Raw genomic sequence first — 27669 nt, 5'->3', positions numbered from 1 at the left:
CAACCATCGCAACCAAACTATTTCACAAGTAGTAGAAGCCATAGAGCGATATTCAGCCTCCGTTGAGGATCGATAAATGACATCCTACTTCTTACTTTTCCAAAAGATAAGAGAATCACCTAGAAAAATATAAAATCCAGTAGTTGATTTGCGGTCAGTGGGATCACTGGCCCAATCAGCATCAGAGTAAGCACATAACTCTAAAGATGAAATAGATGAAAATAAGAGAGTTTGAAACTGAGTGCCGCGAAGGTATCTCAAAATGCAAAGAACAGCAGCCCAATGAACTGTAGTAGGAGAAGTAACAAACTGAGTGACTATATGAACAACATATGCGATATCAGGATGAGTGATAGTAATATAAACCAAACTTCCAACAATAGTTCGATATAGATTTGGATATGGCAGTGGAGAACCATCAGAAGTAGAATAACAAGCGTTGAGCTGAATCGGAGTATCAACAGTCTTATTATCAGAAAGACGAGCACGTTCAAAAATATCAGAAATATACTTAGATTGAGAAAGAAGATACCCTTTCGGAGAGGAAGCAACTTCAATACCTAAGAAATAATGAAGGGGACCCAAGTCCTTCATAGCAAAACAACGAGTCAATTCGGACTTCAACATACTAATCCCAATAATATCATCACCTGTAATAATCATATCATCAACATATAATTCGACCAACCGAAGTACATTTGACAAACAGTGCAGAGTCATGGTTGCTAAGATGAAAACCAAGTGAAGTAATCATAATAGAAAACTTCTCAAACCAGGCGCGAGGAGCCTGTTTGAGACCATAAAGAGCCTTCCTAAGTTTGCAGACTTTAACAGGATGATGATCAAGACCAGGAGGAGGAACCATGTAAACTTCTTCGTGAAGGTCGCCATTCAAAAAAGCATTTTTAATATCCATTTGAGTTATATCCCAATGACGAACAAAAGCAATAGCAATAAGAGTTCGAACTGTAGTCATTTTTAGCAACGGAAGCAAAAGTCTCCTCATAATCCAAACCATATTCCTGAGAATAACCTTTAGCCACTAGACGAGCTTTATATCATTCAATAGATCCATCAGACTTAATTTTAATCTTATAGAACCAACGAGAACTAATAGTACGTTTACCTGCAGGAATGGACACTAAATCCCAAGTATGGGTTTGATGAAGAGCAGTTAGCTCCTCAGCCATAGCACGCTGTTAAAGAGGATCAAGAATTGCTCATTTAAAAGATAAAGGCTCAAAAAGACGATGAATAGAAGCTAGAAAAGAGACAAATAAACTCGAATAACAAGAATAATCAAAATCAAGTTATTTAATGGACTTATGATTTCGTACAGATAGCAAGGTTTGATAGTATCCGCAGTCTCAAGAGATGATTGGACAGAGATTATAGTGGAAGAGCCAATAAAAGTGTCAGGAATGCCAACAGAGGGTAGCTCATTAATATCAGTAGCAAAATGATCAATGTGGATAAGATCAGACATAGACATACTGTGAGGACGGTCGGGAATTGCAAAATAAGGAATATGTTCAAGACAAACAACATGAAGAGAAACATATAACTTATGACTGATTGGATCAAAACAACAATACCCTTTTTGACTCGCACCATAACCAAGAAAAACACATATAGTAGATCGAAATGTTAACTTACTGCGTTCAACATGAGGAAGAATAACAAAATATGTAGAACCAAAGACACGAAGGGAAGAATAATCTGGAGAGCGACCATACAGTCTTTTATAGGAAGACAAGCCAGAATTACGAGAAATATGAATTCTGTTAATTAAATGAACAGAAGTAAGAATTCCCTCCCCCCAAAATTCACTAGGAACACTAGGAGACAACAAAAGTGATTGTGCAGTCTCAAGAATGTACCTATGTTTCTTTTTTCAGCAACTCCATTTTGTTCAGCAGTATCAATAGGAACACTAGCGGACAACAAAAGTGATTGTGCAGTCTCAAGAATGTACCTATGTTTTTTTTTCAGCAACTCCATTTTGTTCAGGAGTATCAGTGCAAGAAGTTTGGTAAATTGTACCATCTAAAGCAAGTAGGTCCTCAAAAGCATGAGAAGTATACTTTCCCTCTAAGTCACATCTAAAACATTTAATAACAGCTGAATGTTGGGTTTTTACAAGAGATCGAAATTCATTATAAATACCAAGAAAGTCTGAACGACGTTTCATAAGATAAACTCAACAATAACGAGTGCAATCATCAATAAAAGATACATAATAACGAGAACCCCCTTTTGTAGAGACAGGAGCGGGCCCCCAAACATCAGAATGAATAAGATCAAAAGGAGCAATAAATATAGTAGTACTTTTAGGAAAAGGCAGTGCAATAAACTTTACTAGTTTACAACCACTGCAGTCAGAAATATCACGAGTTTTCAAATTTCCTAAAGCTCCTGTAGAGACTAAAAATTGCAAACGAGACACGGAGACATGACCAAGGCGAGAATGCTACAACGAAGAAGGACTCAAACGAAAGGATGACAAGTTTACACCAGGAATAGCTGCTGCAGTATGAGGAATTTTAAGCTGATCCAATACATAAAGTCCTCATTCTATATGGCCGATCCCAATCACCTCTTGAGAATTTGGATCATGAACAGAACATGTAGAGGAAGAAAAAGAGACTGAGCATCCAGTGTCACATATTTGACCAACAGAAGCAAGATTCAAAACAAGACTAGGAATGTGATAGACATTAGATAAAGACAGAGAAGGCGTAATAACCGAACCAACACCTTGCAATGGCATAAGTGTACCACTAGCACTCATAACAGGAATTGAAACTTTAGGGGTTAGAGAAGTAAATGATGAAAAATTAGGTGACATATGGTTTAAAGCACCATAATCTAAAAATCCAAGAGGAAGGGGATATACCTGAAGGACTAGATGACAAACCTATTTGAGAGGAAGCTGACATGGCGTGAGGCTGAGATGCAAGGAACTGCTGAAATTGCTCAATCATTGATGGATCCAAGGAGGAGGTTGACAGTGCATTGTGAGGAAGAGGTAGGAGAGAAGGACCATTGTGAAGAGTCGGTGGTCGATAAGACCACTGATGAGATTGCTGCTGCTACTGTTTTCCTCTGCCCAATTTCGGACACTGAGATTTTCAGTGACCTTTTTGCTTATAGAACCTGCTTTCATCACGAGCAACAAATCCATATGGTTTGAACTGAGACTTAAAGTTTGATCGATGAGGCATGGCAAAAACGGATGGAGTAGAAGCTGAAGAAACCTCTTTTATAACCGAAGACTTAAGACGAATTTCTTCAGCTAAAAGCTCACTAACAACAGAGTAAACAAAAGACAACAGATGGCGATGCAGAATAGATCTGCGAAGTCCCTTAAACTCATCACGAAAAGCCTTTAAAAACTGTACCAACCTCTGCTCCTCTCTTCGTGCAATATAAGCTCCAAAGGCTCGTAATTCAACAGATTCTGTAAGGGCTAATTGATCCCACAAATCTATCATCATAAAATTCCTAAATACTCATATTTTCTGCCGAAGTGCACGAATGTCAGATTCCAACTGGTATTATTTTGCAAAATTAGACTGTGTGTACAGTCTAGCTAGATGATCCCAAACCTCTTTAGCTATCTCATATTTTGGTAACTGGATACCTATCGAATGCTTAACAAATTATTCATCAAAATAATGATTTTTGAATTATCTACCTCTCATTTATCTAATAATACCACATAGTCAGACACCGTACCATCTTGAGGCTTAATTGAGGCACCAGAAACATATCCCCACTTTTGTTTACCTTTTGGAAAATTTCTCATCACATAACTCCAATAAACATAATTTAGAGGCACCCTAAACATATTCCCACTTTTGTTTACCTTTTAGAAAATTTCTCATCACATAACTCCAATACGCATAATTTTTACCATCTAATTGAACACTGACTGCTTGAAGCGAATCATCTCTAACTTTCGCCATTTCGCCATAACGGAAAGGAAAGAAAAAAGAAAAACATCAACATAATAGTGATCAATTACTCAAAGAGACCTTTTTTTTACAGATTGCACATAACATTTATCCACAATAAAAACCCATCCTTAAAAGACCTATCACCAAGTTTCTGCTAACTTTTTGTCAACATTTATCAACAATAAAAACCCATCCTTAAATAAATCCAACCTTTTGTCAACCACTGCAAGCAAAGCCAGCCACCTCCTCTTCGATGATGCCTCTAACAAGACTAACAAACTTTGCTAGTTTTCCCTTTCCCTTTTTCTTCTACCCTTATGACTACTGTTTTCAATAGAAGCCATCAACCCACCATGGCCAACAACCCTCCTTCTAGCGCCAGTTCCAGTCAACGACGACGTAGAATACGAAAGCCCAGTTGTTCCACCACCAACGAAACAGTCGGCTTTAGAATCGACAGAAAGCTCTAACAAACCGGTGTACGGAAATCCAGCAATCCAACGTTTCGGACGTGTTAAGCATCCCCACTAAACAAGGATAATCAAACAACGAACGTGATTCCGCAAGAAAACCAGCAATCCAATGTTTCGGCCGTGAATGGAAGCGTGAATCCCAGTTTCAGTCCGCAGACGACGACGCATCGACGAAAGCATAGGAGCCAAATGTGAATCCCAGTTTCAGTTCGGATATGATGACGCATCGACGATCCTTCTGCTAGTACGACACTGTTTTGCACAGGAGCCAGTCAATCCCCTGCATCTTTACCACACCGTTTCACGCAATCCCCTCATCTCCACCACTAGCACGACACTGTTTTGCAGCAGATGCCAATCCTTCTGCTATAACAGACGACAGCGTTTTGTAGCAGCTCTACTATACCAGATGACACCGTTTTGCAGCAGAATCCAATCCTTCTGCTAGTTCATCGACGACACCGTTTCACACAGAGGCAGAGTGGAGAAGCAGAGCTAAAGGATGAATGTTTCTCATTGCAAAATAATTTGGCTCTGATACCATGAAAACATTGAAAAGGAGATATATTGAAAAGGCTTAAATGTACATTGTCAAAGAAAAGGAACTTAACCCTAAAACAAAGAAAAGGGATATATATACTCTAACACAAGGATAAAGGAAAATACTATACTACTCTTATGATAATCATTGAACTTAACCCTAAAACTGCTTATTGCCTTTTGGTTACACTTGCTAAGAAGTTTGATCAAGATTCAATTAGAGAAGCACTTGTATGCATGATTATTATTGATGAACTTCCTTTTAAATTTGTGGAAGGTGTAGGGTTTAAAGATTAATGGCTTGTGCATGTCCTAGGTTTAAGATTCCATCTTGATGGACCGTTACACGGGATGGTTTTTGATTTTACTTAGATGAGAGGTTGAGATTGAAGTCTTATTTGGAAAAAGTTCCAAACAAGTTAGCCTTACTATAAATACTTGGACGTTATTCAAAGAATTAATTACATGTATATTACAGCTCACTTTATTGATATTGATTGGAAAATGCACAAAAAGATTATTAATTTTTGTCCGATTTTTAATTAGAGGTGACTACATTAGTAAGGCAATAGAAACTTGTTTGCTTGATTGGGGGTTGAACAATGTGTTCACTATGACAGTTGATAATACTAGTTCAAACGATTCAACCATATCTCACTTAAAAAAGAAAATGATTAATTGGAAGAATTGTGTGTCAAAGTGCAAGTACCTTCACATGAGGTGCATTGCACATATAATTAATTTAGTGGTTGCCGATCGCTTGAAAGATATAACTCCTTTATTTTCATTTGTGTTTGAAATTGAAGATACCTTGGTAGGTAGAGGATAAACATGGGCCACACAGTTCTCAGCTATAGTACTTGCTATCTTAGTGAATGATCTACAAAGATCAAATTAAATAAGCATGTTAACATTCCTATGATATATCAACATTTAGAAGTAGGAAGGGCATTCAGATCAACTGAATGATAACTAAGGAACTGCTACAAAGATCAATGAACTTCTATAAAATAATAGTAATACTAGTAATAATCATTAGCAATAGTTCCACAAAGTAAGGTCTTTAAAAAGGTCATGACAAGCACTAAGCAGCACCATGAAAAGATCAAATTAATACGTACTCTAAAGCCAATTCAAGCATTATGGTAAACCAATTAAAAGAAAAAGGCTAATAACAGATGTAGGAAAAAAATATCCAACTCAATCGGATTTTAATAGATCAAATATGCCAGGAACATAACATGAGAACTAACTAAGAATGTAGTAATAATAGTAGTAGTAGTAGTGGTAGTAATAGTAGAACCATAATTACCATTTTCTTCTTGTGGTTTTGCTTTATCACTAGATCTCTTCCTCTCTCTTATGTTCTTGAACTGGTTTACCATAATGCTTGAATTAGATAGTAGTAGAATTACAAGGATAATATGTTTTTGATATGAGATTTGTGATTAAGCCTCATTTGCTATAGGCTTTAGTGTAGGTACTAGAAGGTAACTTAATTTGATCTTTGTACGGTGCTGCCCGGTGCTTAAAGACTTTGTGGAACTGTTGATGATTATTATTAGTATCTAATAGAATATGTATGGTAACCAATAAGAGCTAGACACGTGTAAAGCTAGTGTAATGTTTTTGTTTTTGTGTATATAGCAAACATTGTAAAAAAACATGTTTAAGAAAAAATAAAAACTCTTTTCTCCCCCAAATCTTGACATGGTATCAGAGCACTATTTTTCCCTTACCTTCTTCTTTTTCCTTTAGGGTTTCGACCCCTTTCCTTTACCTTCTTTCTTTTCCCATTTGATATTCGATGGCGACGATGCGCACAGTTGGTTTCGTCGGCAATGCTTGCAGTGTGGCTGCCATTTTTGTTTCTTGTTTCAAGAACATTGATGTGCAACTTGGAGTTGGTGAGCAGCTGGGGAGCAAGACGAACAGTTGGTGAGTCGGAAATTTCATCGAACAGTTGGTGAGCAAGACGAATTTTTTGATTTTGTTTGAATTCTACTGGTTGGTTGGGTATTTTTGTGTAGTATGATCAGACTAGGCTAGCAAACTACCAGATGAACGGTATTTTTTGTGACCTTGCTCGTTTCTCACTTGCTATTAAGGCTCCTATTACGCTGTACGTTGTTTCTTTGTAACCCATTTTGCTAGACACCATAAATTCTCTTTTTTTTTTTGTGAACCTTTTTCTTGGATTTATTTGGATGTTGAGTGGAACAGTTTGTCCTGCAAAAGAAAGAGATGTCAAGCATGTTTTTGTGGCAGAAAGAGATGTATATGTCTTGGCAAATGATGCAATTATAGCTATTACGGTAGTTGTTTTTCTTAGACCATTTTGGGGTTGGCTTCCTGAAGCCTTTTGAGTTCCAGAAGAAGCGTTTGTTATACAGGGGTCCATTCTAGCCTTTTTGAGTGGGCAGTGATCCGGATCCACGATCAATTGATAGAGCAGCTAATATAATCCACCACCATCTCTTCGATGGCTACTAAAGATTTTAATTCTACACAAACTTTTAAAATCGATGATTAGAATAGTGAATACTATATCCACCCAAATGAAAATCCAGCTCTCATGTTAACCTCCTCTCAATTAATTGGCAACAACTATTATAGCTGGGCACGATCTATGAAGATGTCTTTGATTTCAAAGAACAAATTTCGATTTGTTAATGGTTCAATTAAGGTTCCCAGGGAAGAGGATCCTTCTTACAACGCTTGGTTGAAATGCAACAATCTTGTGCTTTCTTGGTTACAGAGGTCCCTTAATACAAAAATTGGGCAAAGTGTAATGTGGCTGGACTATGCATATGATCTTTGGGCAGACTTATATGATCGCTTTTCACAAGGGGACCTTATAAGGATTTCTGATCTTCAATAGGAATTCTTCTTTTTGCAACAAGGTATCCTTTTTGTTACTGCTTATCATACCCACTTGAAGATCTTATGGGATGAGATATGTAATTTGAGACCTCTACATGCTTGTGAATGTTCTGCTAATAAGTATAGGAAACAAGATTTCATCCTAAAGTTTCTTAAAGGGTTAAATGTGAACTTTTCTGTCCAAAGGTCTCAAATTCTTATGATGAAACCAATGCCCCTTGTGAATGAAATCTTTGCTATTGTGATTCAACATGAAAGGTCTTTGAGTGCTGCTATAGTTTCTTGTGACTCAAATATACTGCTTGCTGGGAAATTCAACATAAATACTGGAAGTAGAGCAACCGGTTTTAACCTTGGACATAATCAACACTTGAAGAATATGAATGGTTTTAGGCCGAAGATGGGAAACCAACAACTCAACCTTGGTAATAGTCAAAAGAGATTTTTTGGCAATTATGGAATTTTTCCAAACAATAGGGCCAAGAAGCCTACCTGCACTTCCTATGGAATGTATGGGCATCCTGTTGACAAGTGTTACAGAAAGAATGGATTCCCATCAGGATACAAGGGAACAACCAAGAATTTTCAGAATTCTACAAACCAGGTTGCATCTTTTCCTTCTGACGATAATAATTTTTTAACTACTGAACAGTTGGCATATCATATGAATTATGACAATCATAACTCTTTTAACAAATCTGGTGATGATGGTCCTATTACTTTTACAAAGGATCAGTATAATAGTTTGATGTCAATAATTCAAGAAAAGGCAGTTAATTCTCATAATGCAGCCAACTCTCAGATCAATGCTTTATCCTCTGTCTTCGATCCTATTGCTGAAAAAGGTATTGTCCTATGTTGTTATAAGCAATTCTACAATAGGAAATGGATTGCAGATTCAGGAGCTACCGATCACATTACTAATTCTCTCAGTTTTTTCAAAAGGCATTACAAAGTTTTTGACAAAAATGTGAAGTTGCTTAATAATGAATTAGTTCAGGTTACACGTATAGGCACTATAGAATTATCACCCTCTTTGATTCTTCATAGGGTTTTCTACATACCAGACTTTGCTTTTAATCTCATCTCTACTTCGCAGTTAACTAAAAACAACCTTTATTCTCTCATTTTTTCTTCCAACTTTTGTTATATTCAGGACATGAAACTTTGGAAGATGACTGGTATAGCTAAGCAAGTGAATGGATTGTATCAGCTTTTACAACAAGAAGATAGTGAGAAGTTTTTAAATTCATTTCCTGTTAGTTGTAATGTCGTTGCTTTTACTCTGTGGCATAACAGACTAGGCCACCCTTCTAAACAAGTAATGAAATCTCTTGATAAGTTTCATAATGTTGTGTGATTAATGATAATTACTTTGAATGTGAAGTTTGTCATTTGGCTAAACAAAAAAGGCCCACTTTTCCTATTAGTAATTCTTTTTCTACTTCAATTTTTGATCTTGTTCATTTAGACATTTGGGGACCCTTTCCTGTCAAAAGTATATATGGTAATTCATATTTTTGAACCGTAGTTGATGACAAGAGCAGATTCCTATGGATTTATCCTATGAAGCTTAAGTTAGAAGCTAGACATTTAATCATTGATTTTTACCATTTTGTTGAAACTCAGTTTTCAGTCAAGATTAAATGCTTTAGAATCCATAAGGGGAAATAATTTGAAATTGACCGATTTTTACAAATCAAAAGGGATTGTTCACCAAACTTCTTGTACCTATACACCTCAACAAAATAGTATTGTTGAGAGAAAACACCAGCATATTCTCTCTGTTGCACGGAGTTTAAGGATTCAAGCCAATCTCCCTCTTTGTTTTTGGATTGATTGTGTCCTGCATGCTACCTTTTTAATTAACAGGACCCCAACACCAGCTTTAAACCAGTCTACTCCTTTTGAGATCCTTTTTAAGGTCAAACCTTCTTATGATCAGCTTAAAGTCTTTAGTTGTTTAGCATTTGCTTCTGTTTTACCTCATCCTACGACAAAAATGCATCCTAGAGCAATCAAGTGTGTTTTCATTGGTTTTCCTAAAAACACTAAAGGTTACAGAGTATACAATTTAGAGAATAAAAGCATTTTTGTTTCTAGTGATGTAACGTTTACAGAAAACAAGTTCCCGTTTAAAGAGATTTTTGCTACAATACCATCCAATGATGTTCTTATTCCTGTTTATCAAAATGAAAGTTCACTTGAAGATTTCAAAAAGGCAGATTCACACACAGTTGATCCACTCCATTCATCTACTGTTGAAATACAGTCTCCTCCAATTAATTCAACTATTATTCCTCAACTCTCTCCCAGACCTGCTAGAAATATTCACCTACCATCAAAATTTCATGATGTTGAAGTTTCTTTGTCCAAACCTAGAACCACACTACATTGTATTTCTCAAGTTCTATCTTATGAAAAGATTCCACCTCAGTTCCAGTCCTATATATGTAATACATCAATATTACCTGAACCAAAACATTATAATTAGGCAATCTCACATACTTGTTGGAAACAAGCAATGGCTGAAGAAATAGCTGCTTTAGAAGAAAGTAATACCTGGGAATTAGTTCCTTTACCCAAGGGCAAGCAGACTATTGGTTGTAAATGGGTGTATAAAACAAAGCTTAAAGCTGATGGAACTCTAGAAAGATATAAAGCAAGGCTTGTGGCTAAGGGATACACTCAAAGGTCTGGAATTGACTTTCTCGATACATTTAATCCTGTAGCAAAGATCACCACAATCAGAATTCTTATGGTAGAGGCTGCCGTGCAGACTGAACCTTTTAAACTTGATATCAACAACGCCTTTTTGCATGGTGACTTACAAGAGGAGATCTACATGGATTTGCTCCCTGATTTTCAACCTACGTAGACCAATACTATTTGCAAACTAAAGAAGAGCTTGTATGGATTGAAACAAGCAAGCAAGCAATGGAATGAAAAGCTAACAGCCTACATCAGACTCCTCTCTCTTTACCAAAGGTACTGGATCAAATTTCATTAGCTATCTATGTGGATGACATTGTCTTAGCAAGTTCGAACATGACAGAAATTGTAAAGATAAAAAGATTCCTGCATGATACTTTCCAAATTAAGGATCTTGGAGAACTAAAAAATTTTCTTGGATTAGAGGTTGCCAGGTCCAAAACCGGTATTAATCTATGCCATAGAAAATACACTTTAGACCTTTTGCAAGAGATTGGTTTTCTCAGAGCAAAACTAGTACTGACACCGATAGCATCCACTGAGAAATTGGCAAGCTGCTGTACCTAACCCATACTAGGCCTGACATAGCATATGCAGTACAACAGTTATCTCAGTTCCTTCAAGCCCCTACAGATATTCATTTGACCTTAGCTCATAAAGTTCTCTGGTATTTGAAAGGGACTCTAGGACAGGGCTTACTTTTCCCAACAATAGGTGATCTCCGGCTTAAAGCTTTCAGTGATTCTGATTGGGCTTCATACCCTGATTCCCGAAAGTCCATCACTGGGTTCTGTGTTTTTCTCGGTTCAGCATTGATCTCATGGAAGTCAAAGAAATAACAAATAGTCTCACGCTCTTCAAGTGAAGCAAAATATAGAGCTATAGCTGCAGTGACATGTGAGATACAATGGCTTCACTTTCTCCTTCAGGATTTGCAGCTTCCCTTTTCTCCAGCAAATCTGTATTGTGACAACTTATCTGCCATCAGAATTACCGAGAATCCTGTATATCATGCGAGGATCAAGCATATAGAAATCGATTGCCACCTCATCCGAGAGAAAATTCAACGTGGCATCATCAATCTTATGCCAGTCCCTTCATCAAAACAACTGGCTGATTCCTTTACAAAGCCTCTTCCTACAACTCTGTTCCAAGCTTCCATTTCCAAGTTGGGCATCCAGAATCTTTATGCTCCAACTTGAGGGGGGCTAATAGAATATGTACGGTAACCAATAAGAGCTAGACACATGTAAAGCTAGTGTAATGTTTTTTTTTTTTTTTTTGTGTATATAACAAACATTGTAAAAAAAACATGTTTAAGAAAAAATAAAAACTTTTTTCTCTCCCAAATCTTGACAGTATCACCATTATTATTATTAGTAGTAGAACTATAATTACCATTTTCTTCTTATGGTTTTGCTTTATCACCTAATCTCCTCCTCTCTTATGTTCTTGAATTGGTTTTCCATAATGCTTGAATTAGATAGTAGTAGAATTACAAGGATAATATGAATAGGATATGAGATTTGTGATTAAGCCTCATTTGCTATAGGCTTTAGGTATGTACTAGAAGGTAATCTAATTTGATCTTTGTACGGTGATGCCCGGTGCTTAAATACTTTATTTTGTGGAACTGTTGCTGATGATTATTATTAGTATCACCATTATTCTTATAAAAGTTCATTGATCTCTGTGGTAGTTCCTTAGTTTTCATTCTGCTGATCTCAACGCCCTTCCTAAATGCTGCTGATATATCGTAGGTTATAATGTTAACATGCTTATTTAATTTGATCTTTTTAGGGTCCTGACCAGGCATCATTCACTAAGACAGAAAGCATTGTGGCTAAGAACTCTATGGCCCATGTTTATCCTCTTTGTAGCACAAATGAAAATAAGGGAGTTAGTGTTACCAGATCTGATGAGGTTCCTGGAAAATCTAGTACAGATGGGACATCTTCAGCTGCTGGGAAAAGTGGAACTCTATCCCTTGATGCCTTGGCAAAAGCTAAAAGCTTTACAAATGCAGAAGAAACTCACAGAGAAGTTGAAGAAGATACCACAAGTAAGTTTCAACTATGGCATATGTATCGGCTTTTTGCTATCCTGCAGTCACTTGTTCACATACAATTTAAAGTTGGATGTCATTTCTTTTGAATGTTCTATAGCATGTTAACTTTGTTAAATTTGCTGACATAGTTGAGCAAGGGTGCTAACTCAAGTTCAGATAATAAAGCTCCAGCTGTAATGAAACCACAGTCTTCTGGTATTGGAGTTACACAAGGGTCAGCTCCATCAAAACCGGCTGCTAGTGTTGCAGCAGGGGCGTTGCCAAGCTCATCACCTGGACTTGCTAGTATACCCAATATTGAAGCTGTTAAGCGAGCGCAGGAGCTTGCTGCTAAAATTGGATTTCGTCAGGACCCTGAGTTTCCTCTTCTTATAAACGTGTTCCCTGGACAGGTGCCAGCAGAAGTTTCTGTGGCCCAGAAGCCTATCAAGGCCCCTGTTCTTCGTATAGATGCACTTGGCCGAGAAATAGATGAACATGGAAATATTGTGAATTTGACTAAGCCAAGCAACCTTAGCACCCCGAAGGTATGTTTATTCTTAAAAAATTATACTGATTAGGTTTCCATTTTTTTAAAATCTGTACTATTTATTATTAATTTCACATGTTACTATGTCATAAACTTTACAGGTGAACATCAACAAGCAGAAAAAGGACGCTTTTCAGCTTCTTAAACCTGAATTAGATGTTGATCCTGAATCAGATCCTCACTTTGATCCAAGAATGGGTATAAATAAGATTAAGCTTTTGAGACCCAAACGGATGACTTTCCAGTTTGTAGAGGAAGGAAAATGGTGCAAAGGATGCTGAAATAATAAAAATTAAGGTGCGTTTTGCTCTCTCTTTTCTTCTCTTTCCTCATTTTATTTGATGTCTACCTGTTTTTATGGTTTTCATCTGGTAATTACAGAGTCAATTTGGAGAAGAAAGTGCAAAAGATAAGAAGGCAAGACAAGCATTACATGCAAAGGCAAAAGTAGCTCCTGATATAAATCCCAATCTGATAGAGGTATCAGAGAGAGTTATAATCAAAGAAAAGCCTAAGGAACTGATTCCTGAAATTGAGTGGTGGTAAGTTCATTATTCAAATGATGGACTGTCAATTAGGCTTAATTTCCATTTACACTTCATGTTCAACTTCTGTTAATTATGATTGTTCATTGAGTATTTGAGGCGGCCTTGCTGGCTCTTATCCTGGGCTCTGGCCCTTTATTGCATTTGCCTGGGACTAGTTCTGCTCTTGTTTCTCACACGCACGGAGAGTGAGAGAGAGAGACTTAAATGGTAAAAGAAAAGATTAAGGACTTAAAATTGTGGTTCAGATTTATTGTAGGTATTATGTGGAATATTGTTACACTACTTGCTAGTCTTTTTAACAGTCCTATTTCTATGTCTATTGGCATAAATTAGCTGCTGCTCCAATAACTGAAGTCTTGTGTGGTATTCTTTAATTTCTAGTTTTAATTGTATTATTCCACTTTGTTCTCTCACTTGGTTCTTTTATCAGTTATTATGTTCCTTTTTATTGATGGCAAAACTTAATCTGGTTATGGTTTCTGGGTTTCAGGGATGCACCACTTCTGTCTGGTGGCACTTATAATGAAATTGATGATTGTAATATAAGTGACAAGCTGAAGATGGAGAAGATCACAATCTATGTAGAACACCCACATCCCGTTGAACACCCTGCTGAGCCAGCTCCTCCACCACCTCAGCCTCTGAAGCTAACAAAGAAGGAGCAGAAGAAGCTTCGTACTCAGCGTCGTTTAGCTCGAGAAAAAGATAGACAGGAGATGATTAGGCAAGGCTTGATTGAACCACCAAAACCTAAAGTTAAAATGAGCAATTTAATGAAAGTTCTTGGCTCTGAAGCTACACAAGATCCCACAAGACTTGAGAAAGAAATTCGCACTGCAGCTGCTGAGCGTGAACAAGCTCATATTGACAGGAATATTGCACGCAAACTCACTCCTGCTGAGTGCCGCGAGAAGAAGGAGAGGAAGCTATTTGACGATCCAAATTCTGTAGAAACTATATTGTTTCCGTCTACAAGATCAATGACCTTTCACACAAGAAGACCTGTTTCAAAGTGGACGTTAATGCTCATGAAAGCCGCTTGGCAGGCTGTGCTGTAATTTCTGAAGGAATGAATGTTGCGGTTGTCGAAGGAGGAAGTAAATCCATTAAGAGGTATGGGAAGCTAATGCTTAGGCGCATAAACTGGGCTGAGGCTGTAGACGAAGAAGAAGAAGAAGAAGAAGAAGAAGAAGAAGATGATGATGAAAATGAGGAAAAGCCTGTGAACAAATGTATGTTGGTGTGGCAAGGCGGTGTTGCCAAATCGAGCTTCAATAAGTTTTCTGTATATGAGTGTGTGACTGAAGCTGCAGCTCGGAGAGTGTTTGCCGATGCCGATATTGCTCACTATTGGGATCTTTCTGTCAACTTCTCTGATGATTGAATGTGAGTGCTTGCCTCAATTGTATTTTTCCTCATCATTAATATTTTTGTCAGAGTTGAGGTACATGAAGCATTTTGGCAGTGAAGAGTTTGAAATTACTTCTGATTCAGTATTTCAACCGATTATCATCAGCTAGTATATGCTTTAGAGTTTCTGTAAATTGAAGTTCCATGTTTCTGAATTATGCGAGCTATGTGCTTAGGCAGAAAAGGCATTAACTATATATCAACTTTCTTTAATAGCTGATGTTGTTAGGCAATTGAATAACACTTGTGAGTTCCTAATCTATTAGGTAGGTTGGAATTGAGGCCCACACCTATTTTGTAGTTCACAGTTGCTGTCTTTTTGTGATGTGATCTTTGTAAGTTTATCCCCAAAATCAGCTTTCTGGTCAAATTAGACCAAAATTTATACAATTAGCCCCAAATTTAGGAGAGCGAAAGCAAGTGATTGGCATCAAAAACCAATTAAAACATTCGTTTGCCCCTAAATTCTCTTTTTTTTTTTTTTTTCTTTTCCCCTCAGTTATGCAGCAATCTTCATATGGTAATGTAAGCTACTGTCCAGTATACACACACAAAAAAAAGGTTATATATTTTCAAATAAATACACAAAAAAAAAAAGATTATATCCTTATTTTACATTAAACTATTGATATGCAAATACTTTTAAGTTACAGTACTGAGTACAACTCAAAACCTTCCACTGTCTCTCTGCAATTACATTAAACATCCCCACAATGCATCTTATATCTGTTAGCATCTTTTGTTTTTTTGGTCAATCATCAAAGTAGATTTTCGTTGCTGAAGAGACACTCACTTAAAACAGCTACAGGAAGACAGATTACCAAAAGCAAAATACTTTTATGCGTTAACATCTTCTGAAATCATTTTTTAATTAAAACTCACTTAAACATTTTATCAAGCACGTGACCTACAATCTTAAAACAAGCTAGAGAATATCACAAATGCACTATCAACACATCCTCCGTTGCCCCCGCCACCTTAAAACTCTTCTTTCATCTTTTAACTTCGGAAATCTACTAAAAATATTTGATGATCTATGAATGAAACCTAGATCTTGGCAGCCTACATTGACATTGATTGATAACATATCATCTGCATTATTACTCTTTCATGACTGTTTCTACTAATTTTCTTTTTAATCATGGGGAGAGGGCTCGAACCTGAATCTCCACTCGAGCTCTGTAAAGCTCTCCTATTAGTTCTTTGAACTAATGGTATTGAGTCCTTTGAGCTAATGATATAGAATGTATCAAGTTAGGCTATTGAAATTTACCAGCAAAAGATATTAAATAAACACTTGGATTGGATCTTTAGTGGCCACTGCATTTAACACCGTAATGTTTTTCTCATGCTCTTAATTGTATGTGGGTTTTGATTATAACAATGCACCATTTTATACATTTAGATACATATATATTCTTTTCATCATGGAGAAGTATAGGGATTTCAGTTGGAAATTAGTCAAAGCAAGTGCATAAGCAGGCGGTATTTCAATCACTATTAACAAATTGTGTATAAAATAGGGACAAAGTTAGTCGGCGACATACAACTAAACTAACAGTTATTGCAACATTCTTTTTAACTAAATAAAGGCTGTTCTTTCAAATCAATGTAGAGGACCCATAGGGAGTCATAGTTCGGTGAGTTTGGTAATAGTCTAATTTTTTTAAATAAAAACCAAATTGAACCGAGATATTATTATTCGGTTTGTCTAGTATTAAACTGAAATTTAAATATTAACCGAACCAAACTAGTCAGTCCAGTTTAGTTTTTCGGTTTCATTTCGGTTCTACACACTCCTAGCTATTACAATGAAAGGGAAGCTGGGTGGCATCCGAAGAAGTTTGGTAACCATTGGCATAAAACAAAGAATTTGGTAAGATATTTTAGCCAATTCAACATCAGGTCTGTGTCATTAGTCATAAAGAGCATGGTTTGGAGTGTTTGTGGTTATAGTCTGTCTCGTATCCACATGATCTGTCGGTAATTGAATATCAAAACATAGAAGTTAGAATCTAGTTTCACTTTTCATCAACTTTTTGCCCTCTTTTTGCATCTTCTAGCTCTTTAATGTAGTAAGCAGCTTCTTTGAGCTTGTGCATATTGACCTTTAAGAATTTTATATTTTTCTGAGATTTAACTGTCAAGCCATAAAATATGGCAGAAAGTATAATCTGGTAACCCAAGATTTGGGTTGAGATTTGAAATTGAGAAGTTCATGGTGATTCTTTTTGACTAAAGTAGGATGCACTGACATGAACTCAACAAATTTAAATGTGTAAGTAACAAAACGGAATCATTATTTTTCCAATGCAATTGACGCATTGAATGAACTTTGGTTATTGTTTTTATTTTTCTTCATCCAAATGCAACACAAGCCAGTAACCACCAAACTATTTTGTAATGGATCAAATCCTGGAGATATTAATGCACAAATCCTCTGCCCAAATTATTTTGGTTCACAGCTGCAGATTACCGGTGATGATTATATGGGTTTTCTTATGTCACTCTTGACTTCTACTATATGGGTGATGATTACCGGTGATGATTATATGGTTTCTTCTTTTGCAACATGTTCTGTGTGCGCTTGCCAAAAGTATGGTTTATAATTGCAGGTAAAAAAACACATTTATGCTATAAATAATTCTACATGTCCCCATAATATTTGGGGAAAATTACAAAATGAAATATTACTTATAAGTTAGCCTTTTTTTAACTTTATGAATATATGGTATTTTTTTACTGAATCGGATTATATAATTTTTTTCCGTCAATAAACATAATATAACTTAATGTTAATTTAGTCTAGTTTTGTTAATTTAGTCTAGTTTTGTTGACGTGACATGGACCGTGTTTCTCTTTTATCATATAACCATTAGGTTGACAAATTAATTTTGTTATAGTAATGTGTTGTATTTTATTAATGAAGTTATACACTGATTTATTAGAAAGTTACATATTTAGAATTAAAAATTAATCGAATCATATACATATTTTATAGCTTTTTTTCTTGGCTGGGTATCTCATAATTTTAAATGCATAATATTTGTACTGCACGCAGATAATTCATGGTGAATACATATAATTCAAAACAAAATTATGAAAATCAAGACCGCATGTGTTCTTATTTATTTTGCATAAAATAGTGTTTTTTTATATGTATTTGACTCTTCCCAAGCATCAATACAAACTACAAGAACATTCCAAAGTTAATAAAAAAAGAAAAAGGTAAAAAATATGTAGAGGAAAATGTTAGGTAACAACAATATGACAGCCTCCCAACCCAACCTTGGAAAATTGAAACTGTAGAGCCATTCTTTTGACCAAGAAAAAGAACAAAAGAAAATGAAAACAAAACAGTTGAGAAACGAAGTCCATGTGCTATTGCTGCCCATTTTCACATGCCTTCAACATAGTTTTGCCCATCTTCTGTTTTTTGACTTTCTTGGAATTATTATTATTGATTTCTTAAGAGGCAGCCCTTTTAAGAATAGGTGAAGATTAGCTTGCAATTTGGTAAGGGGTGGTAGCCTATCTACATCAACTACCAATCTCATTTGTCTATGTACCCAAAATGTCATGCTTCTTGTTTTCACTCTTCCTTTGGCTTGCCTCTTTTAGAGATCATGAGTGTTGCTTAGGCAAGTTTATGGATTCCATAACTTACCCTTTTCATCTTTTTCCTTCTTTATAATCTTTTTCCTTCTTTCTCTTCTTTTTTTTTTTTTTGTTAATTTTTTTTATTGTTAAAAATGAGTTTGGATTTTCTCATTTTGTATAATCTTTGATATTCAGTGGGATGCATCCCTTCATTTCATAAATTCAATTTCTTTCCTCTTCCATCACCCTTTTGTTACTATATTAGGAAGAAAATATCTTTTTATCCTTCATTTTTCTTTTTCCCTAAAGTTTGATGAACTGCAAAAGAACTTCGAGCTAGCTTTATCAACTACATGTTTTGTACAAGTAGCTAGTCTCTCAACCATACTTTTGTCTATAATTTGTTAGCTCTTATGTAAAACTTGCTAAATTTAGGTTAACATAGTCTATTTCTAGAAACAAATTAAATTACATTATCCTCATTGACACACCCAAATTGGATTGTCAAGGGTCATCGCGTTTTTCCCCATTAAAAAATTTCATTAATAAAGAATCTATTATTATTATGAAAAAAAGGTCATCATGTCTTCTTCTTCTCCTTTGTTATAAGAATTGATATAAGGAGGGATAATAATATAAAGAATCACTTACTTTTCACTTAGTTTTATTTTGATCATAAAATTTAATTTATTTTGGTTACAAAATTTAATTTATTTAATTTCAATCATTTAAATTTAATTCTGGTTATAATTTTGTCACATTATCAATATGAAATTGACATGTCACATATCACATTTCTCATTCTTAATTACTCTTTTTCTATTGGTTGCTTTTAACACTTGTCAATTTTTTTATTTGCAAAGTGACTAAATCGAGATAAATTAAAATTGGATAACTGAAATGAAAAAAATTAAAATTTTATAATTAAAATGAAATTAAGTGCAAGGTTTAGTAACCATTTATATCATTATCTCATTGATTAACTAATTAACTACCCCAAGAGGGGCCACACATCCAATTTAGTATTTTGTATTGGACGATATTCTGATATAACTGAAGCTCATTCAGAATATACATTCATTAAATTTTTAATACCAATGAGGGAGTATATAACATGATTGATATCCTCACTTGATATCGAATCCATTAGGCCTCCACGAAAAAGAACAAAAATTAAATCGTAATTATGACAAAGAAGGAAAGGGAAAAGACGAAGCACAAAAGATCATAAATTATATGCATAAACCATTTTGGTCATGCGAGGAAAAGTCTTGAGCTTCTAGATTCTTAAATTTCCTTACATAAATGTTATAGTGTATAATCCTATATGAGTAAAAACCTTATTAAATGTTACAACAGCCGCCCTCTGATTGTTTGTTGGTCAAGAAATCGAAACCTAAAGCACAAATTCAATGTCTTACTTGAGAAGCAAAATGAATGTGCTTTCTCTAAAAACAGAAAGAAAACAAGTGCATGTTCATTTAGTGCTGCCCTAGCACCCCATCAAATATTAAATCCTAAGTGTCGTGTGCTCTTTACAACAAGGTAGGGTTGGGTTCTGGGATAGGGTTAGGTTTTGGTATTAAATTTTTAACTAGACTACCAGCTCCAATGAATAAATTCATTGTGTAGAATTTAATTAATTAATTAATTAATTTCGTGATTTATTGAAGACCCGATAGATCACGAGCTACATAATAAAGATATCTATCTATTTATGCTTATGATGGGTTTGTAATTTGGATTTAATACTTAGTCGTACCTGCATATAATTATGTCTTAAATTATAATTTTGGATCCCCAATTATTAAATCCTCAAATATTGCTTCTGCTGAACACTCTTTACATAAAATTAGAGAAATCAAACAATATATATTTATTTGCTGGAACTCGAACTTGCAAAAATGTTGATAATGAAAGTAGACAAATGTAGAACGTGCATGTTCTGTCGTATGGGAATAGCCCACGAGACACATGTGACATTTAAGACACTCAAAAAAGGAGAGTAAACTTAGGGTTCTTATCAATTGTTTTTCCTCTTCTATACTTTTAAATTATAGGATGCCATGTTGCCTTAAATGAGGTAAAGGGAAAAAATAAATAAAAAATTGCAGGTAAATTTAATTTACTACGTCATTCAAAATATAATTAATTATTTGTCACCTACATAAATATAATTACATGTTGCTATATTAGATGGAACTAACATTTATATTGATTGGGTTATATATTAATATTAACCACCAACGATTAAGAAAAAAATCAATGCAAATAGTGTAAATAATGTCGCATGTCAATATGTATAATTAATTTTATCTATGAATGATGTAGTAAATTAAGTATATACCTAAGAGTTTCTCAACAAAATGATTATATTAGCCGGCCTCAATCAATGCAAAATCAAGACTTACATGAATTTGATTAGGAAGTTGCGATGTAACTAAATTGATATTTCTTAGATTTAAGCTATAAACGCTCTTTAATTTCTTGTATAATATGAAATGAAACAATATGAGATCTTACTTTTCAAATGTTATATATTATGATGCTTGTTAAATAAATATATGAAAGCTAATAATGCTTGTTGAGATTAGTAATTTTAAGATCTAACTAATCAATGTGGAGACATATATAGTCAAATTTATCTTAATGGCAGGCATATGAAAAAGAACTACCAAACTTTTCTTATATTTGGCATGAAAATTTTATTATTGAAGTTTCTATATGCAGGCAATCGAGAGAAAACAATTTTGGTTATGTAATGCTAAATTAAAATTGATTAAATTATACTATGTTTGGTTAAAATCCATAAAAGAATTCATTTAAGAAAAACATAGAATGGAAATAATAAAGTTTGGAAGAGATATTTTAGTGTTATGGAATGTATTTACTTACTAATGTGGAATTCATTTGGAAATTCTATATATTTTGTTAGGATCTGGTTTAGCTATAATTAATTCCACATAAAATTGATTATGTAGAATACTAAACTGACTTTTACTCCATTTAAAACATATAAAGTTTAGATTCGCAAATAAATTCTATAAATTTCGATCAAACACTATGTAAGGACTGGTTTGATTTCATTCATTATCGAAGTCGGAATTAGAATTGGAATAGAAAAGAATTTAAATAAACTAGGAGCAGCAATCAAAACAAATACTTATACAAATTTCATTTATTTAAATATCTACTTTTTAATATTAATATTATTTTTCTATTTTTTTATGTGACAAAAATTTAATCATCTTTTATATTATAATGCATTTTTTCATTATTTGTACGTATATCATGTTATTTTGAATTATTTGTTTGTTTGTAATATTATTAATTAATTAACAACAATTATTGAATTATTATTATTATCAGTAGTAATTGTGTTTATATGTTATATATTAACTTTTTTATTTGATCAACTTATAATTGGTTTGAATTGATTCCTCTCAAAATGAGAAATTCATTTCTTAAAGAGATAAAAGGAAAATAATTGATGTTTATCAAGAGCAATCCATTTTATTTACAATCTCCAAAATAATTTTTGACAAATATCAGAACCTTCCATTCCAATTATGGTTTCATCCAATTTTTTCACCAAGGCCTATAAGTAACGTTATTACCTTTGATAAGTAGAGATATATGAGCTAGTCAACACAATATAGCTTGAGCTCTTCAGAGCAAGGGATTGTCAAACCCTACTGAGTTTATATAGTTTGCAGCTGCATTTCTCTTTTCAGCTAAGAAACCTCTATCATGTAACTATCAAATAACTCCAAACTTTGGAAAAGAAACTACAACATGAGGGAAGAGTCCAATAAGAAATCATGAAATAATACTATTTGTTGTTATTATTATTATTTATTTAGTGCCTATATATCATTATTATACTAAATTCATATCTCTAATCTAATTAAAGACATGCCATTCATGTCTTAAAAAGATTTACAATAAAAGGCTTGACTATCTTTATTAGGTTTTAGTCTTAATGAGATTTTAACTTTGATCAATTTAAAGAGGGGAGGTTAGTTCATTTTGAACAATGGTGAGACCTAAGGCTGACCACTTTCCTCAAAATAGTCATGGCCAATTAAGCTAATATATATATGAATATACCACCTAAGTGATATTATCATCGACATATAAGGTTTGATACTAATAGTCAGAGAGGACGATGACCGAATACTTTCAATTCTTCAATCCTTTTAAGGAATGAAGATATTTTTCGTATCAAAAGAGTACCGCATGCTTTATTTTTTTAATATTTTTTGGATGTATATTTATATTTTTATTATTTTTATATAGTTTTGCATGTATTTAATATAAATCGTTACTAAATTATAGTTTTATAAGCAATGTAGCGTTTAACAATGTATTACAGAATTCATAAATACATTAAAATTTTATTTAAAAAATTATTTTTTAAATTTTAATTAAAATTAAAAAATCTATATATTTTGACAATTTATTATGATTACAAAATATTTAGTCGGATGTTAAATTATTTAAAAATACTTATGTTATTAAAAATTTATGTTTCTATTAATATTTATAATTTAAAAAATAAAAAAATATTGAATGTATTTAAGAAATATTTAAAAAGTAAAATACATATTGCTCATTTGATATAAAAATATCTATTCTTCAAGTGTAAAAACGTCAAACTACATAGTAATTTTTTAAACTTTACCCTTTAATTAATATATATATATATATATATATATATATATATATATATATATATATATGTTTATTATGACATCCATTATATAATGGTTTTTAGTAGCTAATACTATTAATATCCATAAAATATAATTATAAATTAAATTAAATTTAGATAAATTTAAATAATATATGAGATGTAAATAATAAAATTAAATTTTCAAATGAATTTGAGTCATATTCGAATAATTATATTGTAAATGAATTCAAATTCGAATTCCTAGACTATTACTCTACCCTACTAGTAGCCACCACCCTAATTAATTTTAGCTTCATCATATGGTATTTCTCAAATTGGACATCTTACGTATACAGTAGATCAACATCCAACCTACTTAACATAAAAACCCTACACAACATAACGAACCAGAACAAGCAGAACCCATTTGGCCACGTGTCATACGTGATCAATCAAACACCTTTTACCTCCAAGGAAAAGGAGACGTATAGACATAAGGATTAGGAGAATTTAGGTCACCTTTTTCTCACCTCCCAATCCAATCCCTCCCATATTCAATCAAACACTAAATAGTGCAATAAAAACATACATTTACACATTATATAACCCTTTTCACATTTAAATCTTATCCTCCTCTTAAATTCCCTTTCTATATATAATTATAATTATAGGAACAAACACCACACAAACACATAAACCCTAAAAAAGAAAGAACCAAACAGAAATAGCAGCACCACCTCCTCCTCCTCCACATTTTCCCTTCATAAACGCCTTTTCCACGCCGTTACTTCTCTTATCCTCCCCATTATACCAGCATAACATATGCTCCTCCAACCTCCTCCTCACGCCGTCAACGTTTCTAGAAACTGTTTATAAATAGTACTATCTTATTACCATTCCGTCCTTACTTCTCAGCGTTATCCATTACACAAACAATGTCCCGTGTTGTAGCAGATGATCTCCCTCCTAGTAGAGATACGGTGCCCTTTTACTCTCAAAATCTAGATCGACTCGAGTACTTCCCCACTCGCGCCTCCTCCGCCGTGTCCCCCACGCTCGGCCAATTGCTCAAACGCGTTGGAGATGTACGGAAAGAAGCCACTGGAGACGGCAGTGAGACGCCGGTTCATCAAGTTCTCGAGCTCGGCAGCGACCCGAATGTCGAGGCCCCGAGATCAATTCCATTCGTTTTGTCATTCAACAATTTGACTTACAGTGTCAAAACGAAATCACCATCTATACTCCGTCGCACGCGCCGCCGCAGCCACGACGTCGGCGCAGTTGCCGGCGAAAGCGTATACACAAGGACAAAAACTCTCCTGAATGACATCTCTGGTGAGGCGCGCGACGGAGAAATAGTGGCTGTTCTTGGGGCAAGTGGTTCTGGAAAATCAACTTTAATAGATGCATTGGCCAACCGGATAGCTAAAGGAAGCTTGAAAGGGAAGATAACGCTAAACGGCGAAATATTGGAGTCAAGAATGTTGAAAGTGATATCTGCATACGTGATGCAAGATGATATGCTTTTTCCAATGCTCACTGTCGAAGAAACACTTATGTTTGCGGCTGAGTTTCGGCTGCCGAGGAGTTTATCAAAGTCGAAAAAGAAAATGAGGGTCCACGCTTTGATTGATCAGTTAGGCCTGCGTAACGCAGCCAAAACTGTGATCGGAGATGAAGGTCACCGAGGTGTTTCTGGTGGAGAGCGGCGTCGTGTTTCTATTGGAATTGATATAATTCATGATCCCATTATTCTTTTCTTGGACGAACCGACTTCCGGTCTTGATTCTACCAGCGCGTTCATGGTTGTGAAGGTGCTGCAGAGAATAGCTCAGTCCGGGAGTATAGTCATCATGTCCGTGCACCAGCCCAGTTATCGGATTCTTGGTCTGTTAGACCGGTTGGTCTTCTTGTCTCGTGGACAGACTGTTTATAGTGGGCCTCCTATATATTTGCCGTCTTTTTTTGCTGAATTCGGACATCCAATTCCGGAAAATGAGAACCGAACCGAGTTTGCTTTGGACCTTATTCGAGAGCTTGAGGGTTCTCCAGGAGGTACTAAAAGCTTAGTGGAGTTCAATAAAACATGGCAGAGTACGAAGCACGCACCGAATACTGAAGTGGATTCACATGGTTTGTCTTTAAAAGAAGCAATAAGTGCAAGCATTTCTAAAGGGAAGTTGGTTTCTGGTGCTACTAATAATGGTGCTGGCACTAATTCATTGGTGCCAACATTTGCTAATCCGGTTTGGATTGAAATGGCTGTTTTGTCGAAAAGATCGGTCACTAATTCAAGAAGAATGCCTGAATTGTTTGGGATTCGATTGGGTGCTGTTCTTGTTACTGGGTTCATTTTGGCTACAATGTTTTGGCAGCTTGATAATTCACCAAAAGGAGTTCAAGAGAGACTAGGGTTTTTCGCATTTGCTATGTCGACTACTTTCTACACTTGTGCTGATGCCCTCCCTGTTTTCCTCCAAGAAAGGTACATTTTCATGAGAGAAACTGCGCACAATGCTTACAGAAGATCATCTTACGTGTTGTCTCATGCTCTTGTCTCTTTACCATCTTTGATTTTCCTCTCGCTTGCCTTTTCCGCCCTTACATTTTGGGCTGTGGGCCTCGACGGAGGCCTTGCCGGATTCTTGTTCTACTTCTTGATCATTTTCGCTTCTTTCTGGGCTGGGAATTCCTTTGTTACATTCTTATCCGGTGTAGTCCCTCATGTTATGCTTGGCTACACCATTGTTGTAGCAATCTTAGCTTATTTCCTTCTCTTCAGTGGTTTCTTCATCAATCGTGATCGAATCCCACCTTACTGGATTTGGTTCCATTACATGTCACTCGTCAAATACCCTTATGAAGCCGTTTTACAAAATGAATTTCAAGACCCAGTTAAGTGTTTCGTCAGAGGAGTTCAGATTTTTGACAACACTCCATTAGGAGCTGTTCCAACACCAATGAAAGTAAACTTGCTAGCTACTCTGAGCAATACATTGGGAATGACGATTACAAGCTCAACATGTTTAACGACAGGATCAGATATATTGCAACAACAAGGGATTACTGATCTAAGTAAGTGGAATTGCTTGTGGGTAACAGTTGCTTGGGGATTCTTGTTCAGGATTTTATTTTACTTCTCTTTGCTCATTGGTAGCAAGAACAAGAGAAGGTAAGACAAAGAATTAAAGGGGAATCAACATACGGCGATTAATGTATTAATTTATGTAATTTCTATTTTTTTTTTCTTAAGAATTCGACCGTTGTTTTTAAAAACAAAAAATTGAATTTCAGATTTTCTGGTGTACAACTGTTGCATACGAGTAAATTATAATACATACTTGATCAATAAGTTTCAAGTTTCAATTTTCAATTTAATATAATTACTTTAATTTACAAAAAATAATTCTTTTTTCTAATATAATCTTATATCCTCCTCAGGAAAGAGTTCAATAATATTGCAGATAAAGTTATGTTTAATTTAACTTATTGTTTTAGCATGAGTAGAATTGTGTTAGGAAGAGAGTTAACCTAACTGATAAATTTTTTATTTTACTTCTTCCTTTTTCATAATTCTTCCTTAGAGTTAAATTTTTATTTTCATTTTCTTTTCTCTTTCTTCTGCTTCTTCCTTAGGGTTAAATCTTATTTTCAATTTTTTTGTCTCATTTTCTTTTTCTGTTTTGGTTGAGCTTAAACTAGATTCAAAAACTCACATGCATATAATTGCATATTTTTCGAAATAATTCTAGTACATACTATTTGATTGTTTTGAGTTCGACTGTACCATTACTTGATAATTTATATTTTTATTCAATCGAAGTCGATTATTATATATTTTTATTAGGTTAGAAAATAGAATTTTTAAAGAGCCAAATACAACAACTATAATGTTCCTTTTACAATATAATTATTTATATTTAATTTTTCTAATAATTTAGTACTTATTCAAATGCAGAGTACCATGAGTTTACTCCTGAAATATAAAACTAGATCAGAATTATTAAGCTAAAAAGTTAGTTAACCCAAAAAGAAAGTCAATTAATTGTATTTATCTTATAAAATTTAATAAAAGATTAAAAATCCGGTATCAATTTATGCTTATAAATCACAAATAAGTGTATAATTTTTTTTTTGGGAGTTATTTAATTGGCTTTGATTAGATTCCACAGAAATGTCATAGCTGACCAATCCTACAACTGTCTGTTAATGTTTCAAAAGATTTTTAAATCAATAAAAAATTTTTACATGAAGATTTCTATTCAAAAAAAA

At 34.5% G+C, this 27669-nt stretch overlaps 1 protein-coding gene and 1 pseudogene across 1 annotated transcript; both read left to right on the top strand.

Moving 5' to 3' along the window:
- Nucleotides 1-12255: 12255 nt before the first annotated feature.
- LOC8264171 lies at nt 12256-15867 on the top strand (annotated as a pseudogene).
- An 8178-nt stretch (nt 15868-24045) lies between these two features.
- On the top strand, nt 24046-26692 carry LOC8264168 (ABC transporter G family member 6). Its single transcript, XM_002525038.3, has one exon. The coding sequence runs from the start codon at nt 24333-24335 to the stop codon at nt 26571-26573; it is 2241 nt and encodes a 746-aa protein (XP_002525084.1). The 5' UTR covers nt 24046-24332; the 3' UTR covers nt 26574-26692.
- Nucleotides 26693-27669: the final 977 nt, after the last annotated feature.

The sequence above is a fragment of the Ricinus communis genome, chromosome 6, assembly GCF_019578655.1.
Source record: "Ricinus communis isolate WT05 ecotype wild-type chromosome 6, ASM1957865v1, whole genome shotgun sequence".
Classification (NCBI taxonomy): domain Eukaryota; kingdom Viridiplantae; phylum Streptophyta; class Magnoliopsida; order Malpighiales; family Euphorbiaceae; genus Ricinus; species Ricinus communis.
The sequence above is the reverse complement of the archived record's forward strand: the minus strand, read 5'-3'. Positions and strand labels throughout refer to the sequence as shown.

What these genes read in the sequence shown, in the direction of transcription:
- LOC8264168 (XM_002525038.3), top strand. Translation starts at nt 24,333, where the DNA reads ATGTCCCGTGTTGTAGCAGATGATCTCCCTCCTAGTAGAGATACGGTG.